This window comes from Geotrypetes seraphini, chromosome 4 (genome assembly GCF_902459505.1).
Source record: "Geotrypetes seraphini chromosome 4, aGeoSer1.1, whole genome shotgun sequence".
Lineage (NCBI taxonomy): Eukaryota > Metazoa > Chordata > Amphibia > Gymnophiona > Dermophiidae > Geotrypetes > Geotrypetes seraphini.
Window position 1 is genome coordinate 298,409,182 of NC_047087.1, and position 20,834 is coordinate 298,430,015.

The 20,834-nt window shown below is 45.0% G+C and overlaps 1 protein-coding gene across 1 annotated transcript in view; it reads left to right on the forward strand.

Moving 5' to 3' along the window:
- Positions 1–18,618, forward strand: part of GSTO1 (glutathione S-transferase omega 1) — a 45,981-nt gene extending 27,363 nt beyond the window's left edge. The window contains exons 4-6 of the mRNA XM_033942774.1: positions 2,673–2,774; positions 4,413–4,513; positions 18,170–18,618. Of these exons, the coding sequence (XP_033798665.1) occupies positions 2,673–2,774; positions 4,413–4,513; positions 18,170–18,323 (357 nt within the window). The 3' untranslated portion in view covers positions 18,324–18,618. The remainder of the gene's footprint in view (positions 1–2,672; positions 2,775–4,412; positions 4,514–18,169) is intronic.
- The last annotated feature ends 2,216 nt before the right edge of the window (positions 18,619–20,834 follow it).

Consider the following 20,834-nt stretch of genomic DNA (forward strand, 5'->3'; position numbering starts at 1 on the left):
GACAGCACGTCTCCAAATGCAGCGAGAGGGACGCACGCTGCTGTCGGCACACAGACACACGGAGCTGCCGAAACCAGACCTCTCCCATCCTCCACGACGAAATCAGGACCCAACTCAGCATCTTTCAACCGCCACCAAGGAACCAGTCGAGCAGCAGTAAGAGGATCCCTCCGCCGTTAGACCGGAGCAACTGTCAAACCTGGAGAATCAGTTGAATGAACTTAAAACCGATATAAACAAGAATAAAAGTCCTAAATGAAAATAATAAAGTTAAAAACAATACCAATGTTCTATTCCACAATCTGGCTGCACAAAAAGCGTGTTCTGTAAAATCTGGCTACGCAAAAATTTGAAATCATTGGCAGTAGGATTCTAGCTTTTTGTGTCCCTGCAGTAGACGGCACACAGCTCTGAAGTGCTGCAGGGCACTTAATAGCTCTCTTTCCTACATTTTAATGTGCTGTGTGCTAATGTCTATCATAGGTGTAATATTGGTGCAAAACCCCTTTTTGCCTACAGCGGTCATTAACAGGTAGACTGTTGCCTTGTGCTGCAGCCTGTGGAAGCGTAGGGCTGGCAAGTAAACTGCAGCCCCCGCCCCTCCCCCTTTATTTTGAGCTCGCTTGTGCGAAGAGCAAGCGCATGCGCACATGGCATCTACAACCAACCAGGATAATCTGCGCATGAATCTCGATCGCTCTACAGCGATCCATGGGGTCGCTATAGGGTGTGCGTCCCATCCGATCACTTGCAGGCAGAATCTTGTAGTGAATCGGTCGTTCGGCAGAACTCGGCCACGAATCGCCCAACAACGATCCAGATCGGTTGAGTTTAGTGAATCCGGGCCTGAGTGGAGATGGGGCCTAGTGCTTAGAGCAGCTGCCGCAGCACCTTGAGGTTGTGGGTTTGATCCCAGCACTGCTCCTTGTGACCCTAGGCAAGTCATCTAACCCTCCATTGCTCCAGGCACCATAGATTGTGAGCCTGGCGGTCAGAAAGCAAAATGCCTAGAGTCACCATTCAATGTAAACTGCTTAGGATATATGTTACCCGCCCTGAGCTTTCTGGGAGTATGGGATATGTAATCTAATCTAATCCTTAGGTTTGTATACCGCATCATCTCCACGTTCGTAGAGCTCGACGCGGTTTACAGTAGGAGAAATAGGAAGGAACTACAACAGAGGGTTAGAGGTAGAAGTGTGAAGAAAATTTAGAGGACTTGGGATGCCAAGATATAAGAGTTTCCTTGATTCCTAAGTTGGAGGGAGACTTACATTATTTGAGAAAAGCCAGGTTTTCAGATGTTTGCGGAAAACTTGGAGAGAGCTCAAGTTCCGAAGAGGGGAGGTAAGGTTGTTCCAGAGCTCAGTGATTTTGAAGTGGATTTGCGGAAAACTTGGAGAGAGCTCAAGTTCCGAAGAGGGGAGGTAAGGTTGTTCCAGAGCTCAGTGATTTTGAAGTGGATTTGCGGAAAACTTGGAGAGAGCTCAAGTTCCGAAGAGGGGAGGTAAGGTTGTTCCAGAGCTCAGTGATTTTGAAGTGGAGGGAGGTCCCTATATAAATCAAAACAAACAAACGATCTACAAATAAGCAGTGAATCAAAGGGCACTCCTCATCCTGTAATGTAGGCACAATTAGCTTGAAATTGCATACAGTTCTTTTATTTATTTAAGCATTTATATACCACTTATAGTCTAAGTGGTTTACATCCAGGTACTCAAGCATTTTTCCCTGTCTGTCCCGGCGGGCTCACACTCTATCTAATGTACCTGGGGCAATGGGGGATTAAGTGACTTGTATAACCAAGAATGAGAAAGAAAATCAAATCCAACTCCTATAACTTTCTCACTGGTATTCAAGAAATAATTTACTTATGCCACACTTTCATTGAAAGCTTCATGCACATCAATTCTTATAATGATAAATGAGGGGAGAGCCTCAGAACCCCGTGCGTAATGATGTCAATTACTGCACTAGAAATTACTGTCTCAGCAAGCGTGTGAATCAATACGCTGCTATGCTGTCCGGAGCCCTGACGCAGCTTGTCTAGTGAAACGGTAGCTAGCCTAACGTCCGTCGGCTAGGACTGGCAGAGACAACAACACATTTTCAACATCATTGAACATTCTACCTACAAGCTAAGTAGTTTTGACTCTTCTGACACCATTTTGAAACATTTACTGTGTCTGCTGTAGGTAGGAGGGGGGGTCAAGAGCCGGTGAAGATCTTTTCCCTTTCTAGTGCAGTAATTGACATCATTACGCACGGGGTTCTGAGGCTCTCCCCTCATTTATTATTATAAGAATTGATGTGCATGAAACTTTCAATGAAATTGTGGCACAAGTAAATTATTTCTTGAATATCAGTGAGAAAGTTATAGGAGTTGGATTAAGTGACTTGCCCACGGTCACAAGGAGCAGTGTGGAATTTGAACCCACAACCTCGGGGTACTGAGGCTGTGGCTCTAACCACTGCATCACACACCCCTGATGCAACCTGGAAAAATGACAAATGGATTCATGATAAACCAAGGTTAACTTCTAAACACATTTAAACTAAACTCTACAATGTGGAATAGATCAGGCTCAGTGTACCATGCTGTTACATTCCGTTCCGGTAGCAGTGCCGATTTGTGTCCTCTGACCGTAAACTTCCATTCTTGGTTTCCCCAGGTGACTGCTTCTATGTACAAGGTGCATATGGCAAGGAAAGCTGGGGAGGCCCTTGCTGCGCCCAAGGCAGCATTCAAAGATCAGTTCACTAAGTTTGAGCAGGTATGTATTCAGAAGCAGCATGGATTGTATGGTGGGTATGAAGGGTTTTAAATGCCCCCTTGAGAGGAGCTTTCTTTTCAAAATACTCTGCTAACATAGCTGGTTTAAAAACAAAATATTGCAATTAACTGCCTGATTAAATCTTGATTGATCAGCACTTATCTGGGCCACAAGTAAAAAAAAGTGCTACTGATTGTTCCTTTGACCATTTTATCTGCCCATATCTGGGAAGTTAACCAGATCGTGCAGGGTGGGCAACCCAATTGGGTTTTCAGGGTTTCCCCAATAAATATGCATGAGATCTATTTCCACGCCCTGCCTTCATTGTATGCAAATAGATTTCATGCATATTTATTGAGGAAATCTGAGAACCCAACTGAGTAGGTTGCCCTCAAGGACTGAGGTTGCCCATCACTGAGATAGTGGGAATATTCAGCTCGTTAACCTGATTTGGCTCCCTCAGATCTACCTTTGCAACACCTTTGTGGTTATGGTAGGATAGGCAGGAGCAATCCCCACACACTCCTGCCTGTGCCAACTTTGGGTTCAAAATGGCAGCTGCAACCCACAGCAGTAGTCTAGCAGGACTTTCTACTAGAGTTAACCTGGCAGAACTACCATGATTCTGCTTCTAGCAGTCAAATATTTGACTTATTTATGGATGTCCTCTTTACAGCTCCATAGCTAAAATGCTAGCTGAATAGCTTCAATACTCGTAATCAAATGTTTGTTAAAATACAAAGCAGAACACAAGGATGGCAATTTCTAAAATTGATTTTAACTTCGGCAGTGCCGTAAGTGGCGCTGAGTGGAGAATGACACGGGGACAAATTTTTCCCCATCCCCTGCGGGAACTCATTTTACCGTCCCGGCAAATTCTGTCCCATTCCTGCAAGCTCTGCCCTCATCTGCACAAGCCTCAAATACTTTTAATATCATAAGTGTTTTAGGCTTGTGCATTTAAGGCAGTGCTAACAGGAATGGGGCAGGGACAGCGACAAAACTTGCAGGGACGGGGAAAATTTTGTCCCCATGTCATTCTCTAGTGCTGAGCTTTAAGCAACGCCATATCTGCATGATTTAGATCAGTGGTTCCCAACCCTGTCCTGGAGGACCACCAGGCCAGTTGGGTTTTCAGGATCGCCCTAATGAATATGCATGAGAGAGATCTGCATATAATGGAGATGCCAGGCACGCAAATCTGCTCCATGCATATTCATTAGGGCGATCCTGAAAACCCGACTGGCCTGGTGGTCCTCCAGGACAGAGTTGGGAACCACTGATTTAGATGATTTGACTACTTTCTATATTATAATAACTTTCTCTGGCACTAATGCTTCTGTTAGTTGCCATGAAGACTCTTGGGAAGAGACAGGGAGTTGTAAAACGAATGCAGAAGAATCTCAGTAGCAAATCACAGCAGATGTTTTTGCATGCAGCTTTGACTATTTAAACCTGTGTATGTATTTTCTGTAACATAGCAGAATGTGAACAAGGAACTTGTTGGAAATGCTGATTAAATGTGAACTTGGGGGGGAAAACGATGGTGCAAAACAGTTACTGGGGACGTTCCTCTTGTGTTCTCATGATGAAAACCTAGACTTGGTGTCTGAAAGGATTCTGTATTTTGTTTCTCAGTTGATACCCAACACACGATTCCTCGGTGGAGATTCTGTATCTATGGTTGACTACATGGTTTGGCCTTGGTTCGAACGACTGACAATGTTTGGTGTGAAAGAGTAAGGCATAAATTTTATAAAGAAATTCTGGAACTTTGAAGTCTACCATATGTCAATTTCCATTAAAGTACCTTGACAATGCTAGGACAGATATCTGACCAAAAGATGCTTGTTTAAACAGGAGTAAAATGTTTTTTTGAATAGGCATTAGCACACTGGTTTTTGTGTGGGACCGCTTATGAAAGTGAAATGTCATGTTAAAGTTTACAGTATGGTATTTCTTCTATTCAATGAGAACTGGAATCAACTGGTGGTCTTGCTGAGTCAGGGTTGCTTTCCATCAGTCTCGCCATGGAATAAACCAACTGGATAGGCGTTGACCATTCCTAAAACCTACGTTTATGCTAGCCATGCTTCTCCTTGGCCTCTTGAGTTTTACTGATCCCTTTGTTTTTCTCTTATTCTTAGTACAGTATTTCTTGAATGTTGCCTCTTGCCTTTTTTTAATCTTCTCCAAACAAGAGAAGGTATCAAAGGCACAAGTTTCATTTGTGGACAGAAGTAGTGCTTGTTGGAGAACAGAGGGTAAATGGAATGAGTTCCAAGAGGAAAAATTAAGAAGGCACAGTCAGGTCATCAGAATATTTAACAATTTGGAAGGGGACACCAGTGAAGAAATCTTGGAGCAGAAATATTGTACTGACCTGTTGGGCCGCCGCGGGGGCAGACTGCTGGGCGGGATGGACCTCTGGTCTGACCCGGCAGAGGCACTGCTTATGTTCTTATGTTCTTAAGTCTGGCAAAGGTGGAGCAGATGCAGAGCTAACATAGGAGGCTTCAGTAAGATCAATGAAGATATGATATCATCAAATCCTACAAGGAAGTTTTCTATCAAATTTTGGAAAATAAGCCTTTTGCACTTTGGTTATGTGAAAGAGAATTTCTGCTATAGTTTACAGCAACATAGTGTAACATAAGAATAGCCATCCTGGGTCAAACCAATGGTCCATCTAGCCCAGTATCATGTTTCTAACAGTGGCCAATCCAGGTTACATGTACCTAGCAGAAGCCAAATACCAGCATTCAATGCTACCAATCTAGGGCAAGTAGTGGCTTCCCCCAGGTCTGTCTCAATTGTAGACTGGACTTTCCTCCAGGAACTTGTTCAAGCCTTTTTAAACCCAGCTATGATAAACAGCTGTAACCACATCCTCTAGCAACAAATTAATTGAGTGAGACATCTTCCTCCCATTGATTTTAAAGGTATTTCCATCAGGGCTGTGGAGTCGGTAGATAAATGTTCCGACTCCTCCTCCTCAGTTTTTTGTACTTCAGACTCCGACTCCAGGTACCCGAAATTTCCTCCAACTCCGACTCCACAGCACTGGTTAATTTTCAGATCGTTAAAATGGAATGTCAAGTTGAGAGAAATGAGCATTTCCGACACCACCTTCTTTTTGCTTTTAATCAAGGTTCTAAGGCCGCAGAAGCTGCTCGCAACATTTGTGCTGTGTATATAGTGGGTGCTATAGCTGAAAGAATCGCTCGTGATTGGTAGGCCAAGTTCAAAAATGGAGTCGGTAGATAAATGTTCCGACTCCGACTCCTCAGTTTTTTGTACTTCTGACTCCGACTCCAGGTACCCGAAATTTACTCCGACTCCTCGACTCCGACTCCACAGCCCTGATTTCCATGTAACTTCATTGTGTCCCCTAGTTTTAACTTTTTTGAAAAAGTAAAAAAAAAAAAAAATCGATTTTCACTTTTACCCATTCTACAGCACTCAGAATTTTGTAGACCTCTATCTCCCTTTAGCCGTCTTTCCTGCCCACCCCCCAGTGTAAAAAGCTCCAACCTTTAGCATTTCCTCATATGAGAGTTGATCCTGTATATTACTTTGGTCACCCTTCTTTGAACCTTTTCTAATTCTACTATATCCTTTTTTGAGATACAGCAATCAGAATTGAACACAATATTTAAGGTGAGATCACACCACGGAGTGAAAGTCATTAGTGTCTTATTTAACATCCCTTTCTAATAATTCCTAGCATCCTGTTTGCTTTATTGGCAGCTGCTACAGATTGGGTAACAGATTTCAGCATATTGTCTGATACCACCTAGATCTTTCATGGGTGCTGACCCTTAAGGTGGACCCTAGCATCTGGTAGGCATGATTTGGATTATTCTTTGCAATGTGCATCACTTTGGGCTTTCAAATGCAGAGTAAATTTAATATGGACAAATGTAGTCTCTTAATCCCCCTACTTCCCAGCTCATTCTCTTTTTCTTTAAGAATAATTTATTGTCAGGTCAGACTAGGACATTCAACAAGCTTGCTGCCCCTAATCTTCATAAGTAAATTTAAGCTCCTGAAGTACTGGCTCTTTAAACTTGATTTAAAAAGTCAGTGTAAAGTTTATCCTTAGGGCGTTCTTGAATATACCATCAGCAGCTCACAGGCTAAAAGAGGGATAAAAAGACAACACATGATGAAAAAGGAGGGGAAGGAGCACAAAGTGATAGGAAAAAGGAGGGGAGGGGACACAATGTGAAAGGAAAGTGAGGGGGGCAACATTAGAGAGAGCATGCTTGCGTAACTTAAGGCTAGCAGCCGGCGCTTTCACATGCATGTTGTTGATGACTGGAGTTAATTATACAAATATATTTAGCATGAAAATTATTTTCAGGCAGCTACCACATATCACTCATTTCACAAAAACCAGGAACTTTTTCCTTGATTTTAATTAGCAGCCTAATCAAAACAACTTCTTAGGCCCTTAGCGTCACCACTCAGAACTCAAACTTATCACTGTTCTGAGCTTTACGTGACAAATCGTCACTGGGTCTATTTTTTTCTTTTTGTAAGACCCAGTGACGATTTGTCACGTAAAGCTCAGAACAGTGATAAGTTTGAGTTCTGAGTGGTAACGCTGAGGGCCTAAGAAGTTGTTTTGATTAGGCTGCTAATTAAAATCAAGGAAAAAGTTCCTGGTTTTTGTGAAATGGAGTTAATTATAGGCATCTTTGGAGAAGATCGGTGTTGAACCAGTCCAGTGAGGGTGGAGAGTAGAAGATTTCATAATTTGCAGTCGTAGACGGAGCATCTGTTCAGACTATTTCACAGAAGGAGGGAACTATTAAATGACTTTGGTGGGTTGATTTACTAAATAGAAAACTGGGTTCACCAGAATTAAGGATTTTATAGGATGTAATGTGGTGAGAAAGGGGCAACCAGTGTGCGTTTTTAAAGAGGTGTTTACATGTTCATATTTTTATTTTCACTTTCCTGGTTTTAATTGCAGTGTTTATGAATCAGCTGCATCTGTTAATCCTTAACTCTAACCCCCTCTTTTACTAAGATGCGCTATGCTTTTTAGCGTGCGGTAAATAGCGCGTTCTAAACACGCGCCAAACACTAATGCGTGCAGTAAATAGCGCGTTCTAAACACGCGCTAAACACTAATGCGTGCATGTTATCCTATGGATGCGTTAGCGGTTAGCACATGCGTTGATTTAGCGTATGCTAAACGTGCGCTAAAATGCGTAGCGCACCTGAGTGAAAGAGGGCCTAAGTCATTTTATATAGTGAATTGCAATGGTTTTTTTTTCTTTAATATGAGATGGCTTCCTGTTTCCTAACTTTGCTTCCTAACTTAGTTAGAAAGTGCACCCATAGCAATTTACTCTAAACTTGTTATCAACATGGAAATGTGTTTAAAAAAAACCTCATGCTCTGAATGGTGGTATACCAAAAGCAGTAAAAAAATAAATACATAAAAATTCGTGCTGGAGAGAAGCCCATAAACTCTTAAAATGAGGCTGCCCAAGCAAAAATCTGAGTGGATCGTAAAACTTCAGTTTGTGCAAATATTTATACAGAGCTTTGGGGTACTGTAGTTAACCTTGCATCTGGTTTAGGGGCTCTTTTACTAAATAAACCACATAAAACTAAAATGCTTAATGTGGGAAAATATGCCTAACTCAATGTGTTAAAGCGTCCTGAGTTTGTTTTGGTCATAGGGCATTCTCTTTTTGTCAGGGGGGGGGGGCATGTCATGGGCATGGAAGTGCTGATATTGCCACACACTGACTGGACTGGACTGTGGGTGTAACACAGAAGCCCCTTAACCCTCCCTAGTGCTTCCTTTTTTGTTGCCATGCACTAATATGAGTGCACAGCCTGGAACCCCTCCCCCTCCCACCACCGAAATGACAATTTTAAGGCTGTGGTAGAAATGGCCTAAACCAGGGGTGTCCAACCTTTTGGCTTCACTGGGCCGCATTGGCTGAAAAAAAAAAATGTTTCTGGGGCCGCACAAACTTTCAAACGCTGCAGCAAGACACAGGAGGGAGCCGGCAAGATGGTAAACACTAGGGGGCAGCAGAGGAAAACGCTGCATCGCCCTCGACCGGGGCCGCAGAAAATACTTCACGGGGCCGCAGGTTGGACACCCCTGGCCTAAACCATATGGCAATGTCCCTGCATTACACTATTTATTTAATTTGTTTTATATTCCATTTTCCCAGAAGTGCTCAGAACGGGTTTAAGGCCATTTTCTATTGCACTTTACTGTTTTATGAGAACTGCTTTCTATGTACTCCAGCTTTATAACCTTATGCAATGTTAAATTGTAACCCGTTCCCAGCTCTCTGGAAAGGATAGGATATAAATCTATACATATATTGGTGCAGAGGTTCCAGCACATTTGTGATATGTAGATATTGGGGCAAGGATTGACATTTGAACATTTCAGTGCATCTTTTGTTCTATTCAAAAAAATACTTGCTGACACACAATTTGCCTTAGGTGTAAATGTACAGCCTACTTTTTCCTGGGGTCATTTCTTAAAGGTACATAAAGGAAGATGTTTTTTTCCATCTACTGGTATGTATTCATGAGCTGCAGGGGTGAGGGGGGGGGTGCACAAATTTTGTGAATAAACATATTTATTGTATTTTTTTTCTCATTAGTTGGACATGTTTTGTAATTCTTATGACAATAAAGAAGACAAATAACATTATCATTACCCCCCCAGCCAAACCCCTCCCTCTCCTGTGAACCATTCCACTCCCACCCCACCTATTAATTAAACAGATGTAAAAAACAAAACAAAAAAAAACCAGACCCAGAAAGCTTTATGACTTCCACCCATGTATTATCTAATTCAGGAACGAATCCTGTTAATACAGCTCCAGGGTTTCTCTAGGTTGGATGCTTACAAATCAGAGTATTCAAAGTCAGGCTTCTGTCAGTTCATGAGAAAGACATGGGGCAAGCCATGGCAAGGGACTGAATATTGATTCCAAACCTGCAAAAAGGATTGCTTGCATTTAAGGGTGGCCCGAGCTTTTCTTGCCTCCCAGCTAGCCATAGAGGTATTCAATTCCTTTGGTGCCAATATGCTGGAGACCTCGTGTCTACAGTTGCAGAATATTTGTAAATGTTTTTACAAAGCAATATTCCACCTTTGTTCTCCCCGCCCCCCTAGACCACAATTTTTGTCCCTGAGGAACTGTTCAGGTGACCCCCCCCCCTTCTCCAAAACCCTTGTATAGTGTTGCTGTTCCAAAAGGAATGAGTATTGTCTAATCTGACACTTGCCCCACTGGCAACGCTACTCTGTCTTATGAAGTTGCACCCGAGTATAATATGCCCAGTGGAGATCTCCAAAATAACATTCCCTAAACCCTGCATTAGCATTCAACCCCAGAAGACCCTTACTATTGTTGAGCAGGTGTAGAAGGACTGAGGTTGAAACAGACACTACAGAATGACTGTCTCTGGTATCCAGAGCAGATATTGTGATGTCATAATGCCTCATTCCACCAGTGCCTAAGAGCCAATCACATCAGTGATGTCACAATGGCTTCATTATTCTTGGCTCACATAAGAATCAGAGTCCCACTGTCCCAAGCTTCAAGTCCTTCTCTCAGCAGTGTTTTACTGAAGTGAGATGATGTTTTATCACCCTCTAGCACTTATAAATTTTTATACTGCCCTGATATAGAAAAAAAAACAAATTTAGAGATGTCATCAAAAAAGTTTCTAAGCCTTGTGCCCATTGAAGCCTAAGTTAGTTCTTGCCAATGAGCTTATACAGTAGTGTTCTGACAGTAGGAAAATTTATCCCCACCCCACCCCCATTGCATATCCTCTTGGTCTACTAATTTCTATAGCGCTGCATGAGGAGAGTGTAGCGTAGTGGTTAGAGCTACAGCCTCGGCACTCTCCTTGGGTTCAAACCCTGCCCTCCTCCTTGTGACCTGGGCAAGTCACTTGGGGCTAGATTTACTAAAGATAGCGACTCGATCCAAGTGCAGGAGTAAAGTGGTGATTAAACAGCTAGCTTTGGATAATACATTTTTAAATAAATAAATACAACTTTGTTAGGCAGCCTCAAAACACTCCTTGAGCCCAACCCCCATTAGATAAGGCAAGCAGACATCTGGGAAAAATAATCATGCAAATTAAACTACATCCCTCCACAGTCTCCGTCTCCACCACCTCTTCCGAGAGACTGTTCCTCACATCTACCACCTTTTCTGTAAAAAAAAAAAAAGTATTTCTTAAGTTTACTCCTGAGCCTATCACCTCTTAACTTCATCCTATGCCCCCCTTATTCCAGAGCTTTTCAAATGAAAGAGAATCGACGCATGTACATTTATGCCACATAGGTATTTAAACATCTGTATCATATCTCCCCTCTCACTCCTTTCCTCCAAATTATACATATTGTCACCCGCACTCTCAGAGCTAGGAGTCCAGGAATGCGGGGACAAGATTTTGGGGCCTTTGTAAGCTGCGAGAGGCTGCCCCAAGAGTTGTCAGAATACTGGCTTAACTTAAAAGGAAGAATCAGAACGAAAATCTGGACTGGATTTATTGTATTCCACAGCAAAACAAGGAAAATAAACTTTGTTCCAGTTTCTTCAGATAAATCCAACAGTTCCCAAAAGTAAACTTAATGTTCATTCAAGATAGTCCAAAGAAAAATACCAAAACCTCAGTCCCTCTGAGTTTTATCTTTAGAGTTCTTTGCTTCAATCAGCAACAACACAAACAGTCCTTTTCCATTCCAAGGAAAAAAAAAAACCAAAGAACAAAATTTGGCTCAAAAGGCAAAGTGTAACTGCACTGCACTACTTTAGCAGATAGTAGTGCTAGCCAGGTGGTGGTGCTCCACGTGTTGACATGCGCTACATGAAGAGCCCTCTATCCCACCTCGAACGTGGGGCTAATTCCCCCCACCACACTGGTAAAACATACACCCGAAAAATACAAGACAATTTAGTGTCCTTAAAGTAAAATGGAATTATGATACCTTTAGTCAGGCAGGGTGGCAATTGCCTTGGAGACGCCGATATCCATGGCTTGATCGTCCCAGGTTGCTTCACCTTCCAATTCCATGTCTTGCAGACTGTCTGAGCACTCAGGAGACAGCACAGTTTCACTTTCCTCAATCTCCATACTTTCAGCACATTGAGGATCCTGGCAAACTCTTAGCCCTGAGCTAGCCTGAGGGAGCTGTACTTGAGCCTCATCTCCTGCTCTCCAGCCCTGCTTCTCCCTCTCTAGCCGTTCAGTCCTTCGGTTAAGGAGCCTACAGCCCCGCCCAGCCTCCCCAGCTGAAGTGCATTTCCGGTTTGCAGCCTTGGGAAGAGATGGGGGAGGGGAAGTCTGAACTTCTACCCCCAAGCTCCCTCTGCTGGATTTGGAAGAAATGTCAGGCAGAAGGTTACTTTGGGGTTTAACTTGAGTGGCTGGGAAATTACCTGTTCTAACCTGGGGGTTTAGATCAGGGTCAACCCTAGCAGGCATACCCCGCATATCACATACCCCCCCCCTTAAATGACTGCTAGGGGTGGGCCTATGCTTGGGAGTATCTTTCTCTCCGATACGAGAGAGAGCGTCCGCATTAATGTTTCTTATATCTACCTCCCCGCCTAGGGGCAGGTTTGGTGGGGCCCGCAGTATAAAAATCTCCATCCCAAATCAATTCCTGGGATTGGGATAATTCTGCCGATAGTGGTCGCCCTAGAGGGTACCCTTCCTCTAAGGATCCTAGACGAGTATCAAACCCCGTCATTAAATCACACATTTCTTTGAGGTTATTTCTGCCCATAAGTTCCATCTGGACTTGTACTCTCTTTACCTCCTCCCGTACCTCACCAACCGCACATGCAATGTTTTTAACTTCGGCTATGTGATCCGGTTGTTCCTCTACATGGTCTTCGAGATGTCCTATCTGTTCCTTAAGACTCTCAGTACTAGATTTTAATGCCTGTAAATCTTTCTGGTATTGTTGTAAATTTTCTTCGAGAGTGGTTTTGAGCAATTGGTCAGTCTGATAAATTGTTTCTTTCCAACTGGGGCCTAAACTACCGTGTATCCCTTGCACTGCTTTTTCCCACAACTGCTGCTGATCCACCTGTCTTTGCGCTAGTTCCTGATGCAGCTTATGGAATTGCTGCTCTACTGCTTTTTCGAACTCGGCTACGGGGTCTGGGCTACCTTGGGGTATACCCGTAGCAGCAGCGTTTTGCTCCCCCTCTAACGATGATTCCGAGGAACCGAATCCTTTGGCCCCCCTATGAGTGAGTGACAACTGCTTCCATTGCTCTAACCTAGGGTGCCAGATTCGCTCACATATTAACTGGGCAATACGGTCCCCTTTCTTCACCTGAAATTCTTCCTCAGCATGGTTTATCATCAAGATGAGGACGTTGCCCCGATAGTCAGGGTCGATCACACCCGCCCCGATATCAATGGCATGTTGGGCGGCCAACCCGGACCGGGAGGCTACTCTTAGGTACGATCCGGGTGGCGGGGACACCTGGATATCCGTAGGTATCAGTACCCTTCCTTTAGCCCCCACCACAGCATCCTGGGCTGCATAAACATCGCACCCTGCGGCCTTCTCATAGGCAACGGTGGGTGCTAAGGCGTGTTCGGACAAGGGCGCCCACCTGATCGTGGGTCGCCAGTGTCCATGGATCCCTCCTCCCCGCGGGGAATCCCATTTACGGGACTTATATTTCCCTGGCCTTCCTCGTGCCTCAGCCCTTGCCATCAGAGTATGTCTCTCTCTCTCCCTTGGCCTCTCAGAACCTTTCTTATAGGGTATAGTTTCTGTTAGTTCAGACCAGTCCCGGCCCAAAATCAAAGGCACCGGGGCTTTGGGGATAATGGCTACCTTCAGCACTTTTACCGCCCCTTTGTACTCTATAGGAATGAGGTACTGAGGATAGGAGCTTTTGCCCCCATGTACACACACCACTATTGCCTTTCCCGGGACCTTGCTAAATGGCCCCCTTCTCCTGGCTTGATCCCAGCAATTCCGAGACATAATGGATTGTTCGGCCCCGGTGTCTAATAAGGCCTTAACCTTCCGATCATTTATTTGCACCTCAACGACATAAGGGCTCCAGGACCTTTTCTTTTCACTACCAGAAGTGGTAAGGGCTAACTTGACTCGGCACTGTTTTTGTAAGTGCCCAGCCTTTCCACATCTAAAGCAGGTAATGGGACTTTTCTCGGAGACTGGGGTATCGGGTACCTTCCTCAGGGGTGTCTTACTACCCTCATAGGCCTTATTCCAGGATTTCGCCTGATCTCCAGGGCCCCTACCTGACCCCCTATTCCCCTGGGCCTCCCTCCCAGGTGTAGTGGTATATAGGGAATCCAGATAAGCCTCTGCCAGGTCGATTACCTGCGATAAAGATCGACTGCCCTGTCTCTGGATCCAGGCCTTCAAACCCTTAGGCACCGCTTCAAGAAATTGCTCATGAAGAATCTCGGTGAGTAAGGCCTGGGCATCCCCGAGACAGGGTTGTAGCCACCTCTCCGCCAATTTCCTTAGCCTATGAAAGAGAGCTTTGGGCCTTTCCTTTTCCCCCATTTGGGTGCCCCTAAACTCTTGGCGATAGTGCTCCCGGGTGAATCCCAGGTAATCTAGTATATGGTTTTTTATAGCCCTATAATTACTGGCTAGCTCAGGACTAAGAGTCTGATAGGCGGCCAATGCTGATCCAGCAAGGCACGGTATCAGCCTCGTGGCCCATTGAAGCTCAGGCCAGCCTGCTGACACAGCCATCCTCTCAAAAGCATGTAAAAAGTCATCGGGAGCGTCAGTGGGCCCCATCTTACATACTTGCATGGACTGTAGATTTTGTGATGCTACCGAAGCTCCCATAGTTGTAGGTGCTCCCGCAGTAGTTCCGCCCATCGCTCCTTGGAACAGCTGTGCCATAGTCCTAGTCTGGTCCGCCATAGACTTGACTAGCTCCTCATGCCGCCGTCCAGTCTCGGCTTGGCTCGCCCGCCAGAGTTCTTGGTTACTCTGCAGAACGACTTTTAAATCCTCCGTCTGTTTTTGTCTCTCCGAAGACAGGAGGGTAAACAGTTGCTGGAGATCCATCGGGAGGCTGTAAAAGACAAACAAAAGAAAAGAAACCCAAGTGCGGAACCCTCAAACAGACTGGGTCAACCTTGCAGTTTCCCCCTCACCCTTGAGCTTAGGTACTCTTACCCGCAGCCTGGGTGAGTCTGCGCCTTTGGTTGTTAGGCCTCCTTGGCCTCCAGTCGTTCTCCGCAGGCTTGTTCCCTCGAACCTCGGGTCTGTTCCCTTATCGGCCACCTCCCGAAACAGGTCTGGTCCAGGTAAGCTCCGATCTCCACAGCTTTCTCCTCGGACGGCTTCCTTCCGGGTGTCCCGTTCCACGACCTAGAAGACTCGGCCCTTCCAGCAGCCACCTGAAGAGTCCTCTTGCCTAAACAATTCTTTAGTCAGGAACAACAAAACAAACTAAAAAAAAAATTCAAGCGTTTTTTTTTTTTTTTTTTTCCAATCACCAAAGTTCACCAATACGTCCAGCAGGAGGCAGTAATAAGATCCCACTCCTGATACCAAGTTTGTCACCCGCACTCTCAGAGCTAGGAGTCCAGGAATGCGGGGACAAGATTTTGGGGCCTTTGTAAGCTGCGAGAGGCTGCCCCAAGAGTTGTCAGAATACTGGCTTAACTTAAAAGGAAGAATCAGAACGAAAATCTGGACTGGATTTATTGTATTCCACAGCAAAACAAGGAAAATAAACTTTGTTCCAGTTTCTTCAGATAAATCCAACAGTTCCCAAAAGTAAACTTAATGTTCATTCAAGATAGTCCAAAGAAAAATACCAAAACCTCAGTCCCTCTGAGTTTTATCTTTAGAGTTCTTTGCTTCAATCAGCAACAACACAAACAGTCCTTTTCCATTCCAAGGAAAAAAAAAAAACCAAAGAACAAAATTTGGCTCAAAAGGCAAAGTGTAACTGCACTGCACTACTTTAGCAGATAGTAGTGCTAGCCAGGTGGTGGTGCTCCACGTGTTGACATGCGCTACATGAAGAGCCCTCTATCCCACCTCGAACGTGGGGCTAATTCCCCCCACCACACTGGTAAAACATACACCCGAAAAATACAAGACAATTTAGTGTCCTTAAAGTAAAATGGAATTATGATACCTTTAGTCAGGCAGGGTGGCAATTGCCTTGGAGACGCCGATATCCATGGCTTGATCGTCCCAGGTTGCTTCACCTTCCAATTCCATGTCTTGCAGACTGTCTGAGCACTCAGGAGACAGCACAGTTTCACTTTCCTCAATCTCCATACTTTCAGCACATTGAGGATCCTGGCAAACTCTTAGCCCTGAGCTAGCCTGAGGGAGCTGTACTTGAGCCTCATCTCCTGCTCTCCAGCCCTGCTTCTCCCTCTCTAGCCGTTCAGTCCTTCGGTTAAGGAGCCTACAGCCCCGCCCAGCCTCCCCAGCTGAAGTGCATTTCCGGTTTGCAGCCTTGGGAAGAGATGGGGGAGGGGAAGTCTGAACTTCTACCCCCAAGCTCCCTCTGCTGGATTTGGAAGAAATGTCAGGCAGAAGGTTACTTTGGGGTTTAACTTGAGTGGCTGGGAAATTACCTGTTCTAACCTGGGGGTTTAGATCAGGGTCAACCCTAGCAGGCATACCCCGCATATCACAATATTGAGATCTTTAAGTCTGTCCCCATATGCCTTATGATGAAGACCATGCACCATCTTAATAGCCTTCCTCTGGACAAACTCCATCTTTTTTTTTTATATATCTTTTTGAAGGTGTCGTCTCCAGAATTGTACACAATACTCTAAATGAGGTCTCACCAATGTCTTATACAGGGGCATCAATACCTCCTTTTTCCTACTGGCCATACCTCTTCCTATGCACCCTAGCTGACAGCTAAAGTACACAGGGCTGATAATTATAATAACATATTATCATTCATGAATATTGAGTACACTTCCCCCTCCCCATTCGCGATTTCAGCAATCGCGATTTCACATATTTGTGATTTTTTAGGGAGGGTGGAGAAAAAGAAAAAAAAACCCCACAGTTTAGCCTTTCCCCCGGCTACCCGGCCTTACCTGGTGGTCTAGCGGACTTTTGGGGCAGGAACGATCTTCCTACACTCCTGCCCCATGTAGATCGCCAATAGGAAATGGCTGTGGGGAGTTCCCGTCATAGTCTCGAGAGACCACGGGAACTCACAGCAGCTATTTCCTATTGGCGATCTGCACGGGGCAGGAGCGTAGGAAGATCGCTGCAGCCCCAAAAGCCTGCTAGATCACCAGGTAAGGCCGGGATGCAGGGGGGGGAGGCAGGAGGGAGGCGGGGGTGGGTCAGAGCCGGACCAGAAGATATTTGCGGTATTTCACCATTCGCGGTCCGGCTCTGCCCCTATCCCGCGCGAATCCGGAGGGAGAAGTGTAATCAATTATTGTACACATACAGTATGCACAAAAATCAAGTGGTATGGATGGGGGGGATGGACATGCACAATTGCAAGAACTTCATATGGCGAAAGATAAGTCTAAGCATCGCATCCCTCATATGTGCCTTGTCAGTGTAAATACCCTGTTTAAAGAAATTTTGGGCTCTTTTTACTAAGTTGCAGTAAACATTACCACATGATATGCTTCGCCACCTTGTGGTAAGATCAGAGTATGCACACAAACCACAAGCTAAATGTTTTTTGGGGGAGGAGCAGAAGGTCTTCTGCACTAATCAGTGCCTGTACATTTGCTGCACACTCGATAGATTAGTGTAGGATTAATGTGCGTGTCCTTAGGGCCAGATTGTATAAACGGCGCCGAAATGGGCAAATGCCTACAAAAATGTCGCTGGCCGCATGTCGATCACACTTAGGTGCTGTTTAAAGAATACATACAGTAACTTAAGATATGGGATCAAAATCTAGATTAATAATGTAAATGTATAATATGATATTAATTTAAATTGGTGTATTTATGAAGTGTTCAGAATTAGAGAATGACACGGTGACAAAATTCATCATCGTTCCGGTACCCGCGGATAACCGCGGGAAACCATCTTCATATCAATCTTTAAGGAGAGAGGGAAGAATCGGAGTACGAATGGCTACAACCACTGACCCTTTGATACTTGTCCTTAACTGACTTTACATTACCTGTCTTCAAGATGTTTGTCCAAAGAAAAAGTCACAAATCAGATAATAGGGATTATCACTTCCTTTTTATGGCAGTAAAGCAGTAGGCAATAGATTTCAACATATCTGCATTAGATGCAGTTCAAGACGTGATGCTGGGCTTGATGGAAACGGTCCATGGACCCAGTAAGGCATGTTTATCGGTTTGTAACTACAACTTAATGGTTTTCATTTCTTCAACAGGAATTTAGATGATAATCCAAAGATCAAAAAATGGGTTGAAGTTATGATGCAAGATCCTGTTGTGAAAACATTGCTGACCAGCCCTGAAGATTTTGAAGGTTTTCTGAAGTTGTACTTGGCGGGGAAACCGGAATGTGCGGACTTTGGTCTCTAAGTTACCTGTTTCTGTTCCAGCATATTCAGGCCTGCTTTTTGCCTACTTCATATGTGGTTAAGAAGCTATGCTGATAGGGTTATGTAAAGCTGTATTTTGCTGGCCTTTAGGCTCAGGACAGGCTACTACAGGCTTGTAAAATGTGAATTTGGAATTCTTTCTAATTCTCCATTCTGTTTCTTCATAAGCTTTTACTAGCTATGATGGAATGTCTGAATTCAGTGAAAACTGATGGTAAATAAAATCTGTATAATGTGGCTATAATGGAAGAAGTTAATATACATGTACTATAATGGAAGAAGTTAATATACATGTAATGGTAAAAACAAAGTATAAATCGTATCCTTCAACAGTAAGTTAATCATCACAGCTTTCTGCTGCTCTTTGAACAAAGGGAAGCAAATTTCCAATTTGTCAAATTTAGTCAGTTGTGGTTTGTCAAGTCTAGTATATCCCCTCCCCTTGCAATCTGGTAAGGCTTTATAGTCATAAAATGAATGTAAGTCATCTTGATTACTACCATTCTCACATTACACAAATCAAACATCAGAGTACAGTAGTACCTTGGATTATGAGCATAATCCGTTCCAGGAGCATGCTCGTAATCCAAAATGCTCATTTATCAAAGCGAGTTTCCCCATAGGAAATAATGGAAACTCGCTTTGATACGTCCCCCCCCATGAGAATCGGCATTGCTGCCCCCGAAGGCCCCCCTGTGATCCGGCACCCTCCCCCCGCGATTCGGCACCCCCCCTCCCCGCTGCTTCTTACCGTCATCTGGGCCTGGGCACCAGCATGTTCTGTGCGTTGGTGCCGGTGCCCGAAGATCGGCCTCCTCTTCTTGCTGGGCCTTGAGCCTGCACGCTCTCTCCGAGATTCTCTGAGATCTCGGAGAGAACATGAACTCGCAGGTCTTGAGCATGCGCAGATGCTCAAGGCCCAGCAAGAAGAGGAGGCCGATCTTCGGGCACCGGCACCAACACACAGGACATGCCAGTGCCCAGGCCCAGATGACGGTAAGAAGCGGCGGAGAGGTGCCCAATTGCGGTGGGGGGGGGGGGGCGGATCACGGGGGGAGGGGGCTGGATCGCGGGGGGGGGGGGGGGGCCCTTGTAAATCGAGCCCTGCTCGGTTTCCGAGGCGCAGATTTTGCGAATGTTTTGCTCATCTTGCAAAACACTCGCAAACCGGTACACTCGTAAACCGAGGTACCACTGTAGTACACAATGAGGTATAAAAATTGACAGTAAAACGGAATAACCAGAGATCGCACAAGTCGAGGAATACCTAAGGAAGGAAAGGAAACTATGGACCAATTCTGGAAAAGGTCACACACATTTGGTTGTTAAAATGCAAGGTGCTGAGTGCTATTCCATAACAGCAGCTGAGTACATGGAGTTGTCATAGAATAGAGCATAAGTCAATGTTATCAATCCAGGTATACAGTGTTGCTTACAATATTCTACACTCTGGGCTCCTTTTACAAAGGTGCGTTAGGGCCTTAACGCACAGAATAGCGCGCGCTAAATTGCTTTGCGCTAGACCTTAACGCCAGCATTGAGCTGCCGTTATTCTAGAAGCGTATCGCACGGTTTAGTGCGCGGTAATTTTGTGCATGCGCTAAAAACGCTAGCGCACCTTAGTAAAAGGAGCCCTATATTTCCTGAGGGGGGGAGGGATCAAGATGCCAGTACTACCGTGTTTCCCCGAAAATAAGCTCTAGCATGATTTTTGGGGTAGGTCCCTATAAGCCCTACTCCAAGAATAAGCCCTAGTTGGGATCGACCCCTGAAGCCCCTCCCAAATGTCCCCGCCACTCCCTGAATCACCGGCAGCAGCGCTTTCTCCCCCACTCCATGTGCTGCATCTTTCCTCCCCTCTCACCCATCCCTTTGTGCAGCATATTTCCAACCCTCCGTCCCTTCCCGTGCAGCAGAACTCCGCTGACCCTCTCACCGTGAGGCTGACATATCTCCATTCCAAGCAGCAAAGACGGCAGCACTGAACAGTTCAAAGAAGGGCCACCAAAATGGTCTCGGGACTCAAAGACCTCCCGTATGAAGAAAGGCTGAATAAATTGCAGCTATATTCACTCGAAGAACGTAGAGAGAGAGGAGACATGATAGAGACGTTTAAATATATCACCGGCCGTATTGAGGTGGAGGATGATATCTTCTTTTTTAAAGGTCCCTCTGCCACAAGAGGCCATCCGCTGAAAATCAGGGGTGGGAAATTTCATGGCGACACCAGGAAGTTCTTCTTCTCCGAAAGGGTGGTCGATCGTTGGAATGAACTTCCACCTCAGGTAATTCAGGCCAGCAGCGTGAAGGATTTTAAAAGGAAATGGGATACACATGTGGGATCTCTAGGGGGGTAAATTCAAGGGGGTAGGGTTGTTGGAGTGGGCAGACTTGATGGGCTGTGGCCCTTTTCTGCCGTCATCTTCTATGTTCTATGTTTCCCTGTGCCGCTGCATCACTGATAACATCATCAGTGATGCAGCAGAGGGAA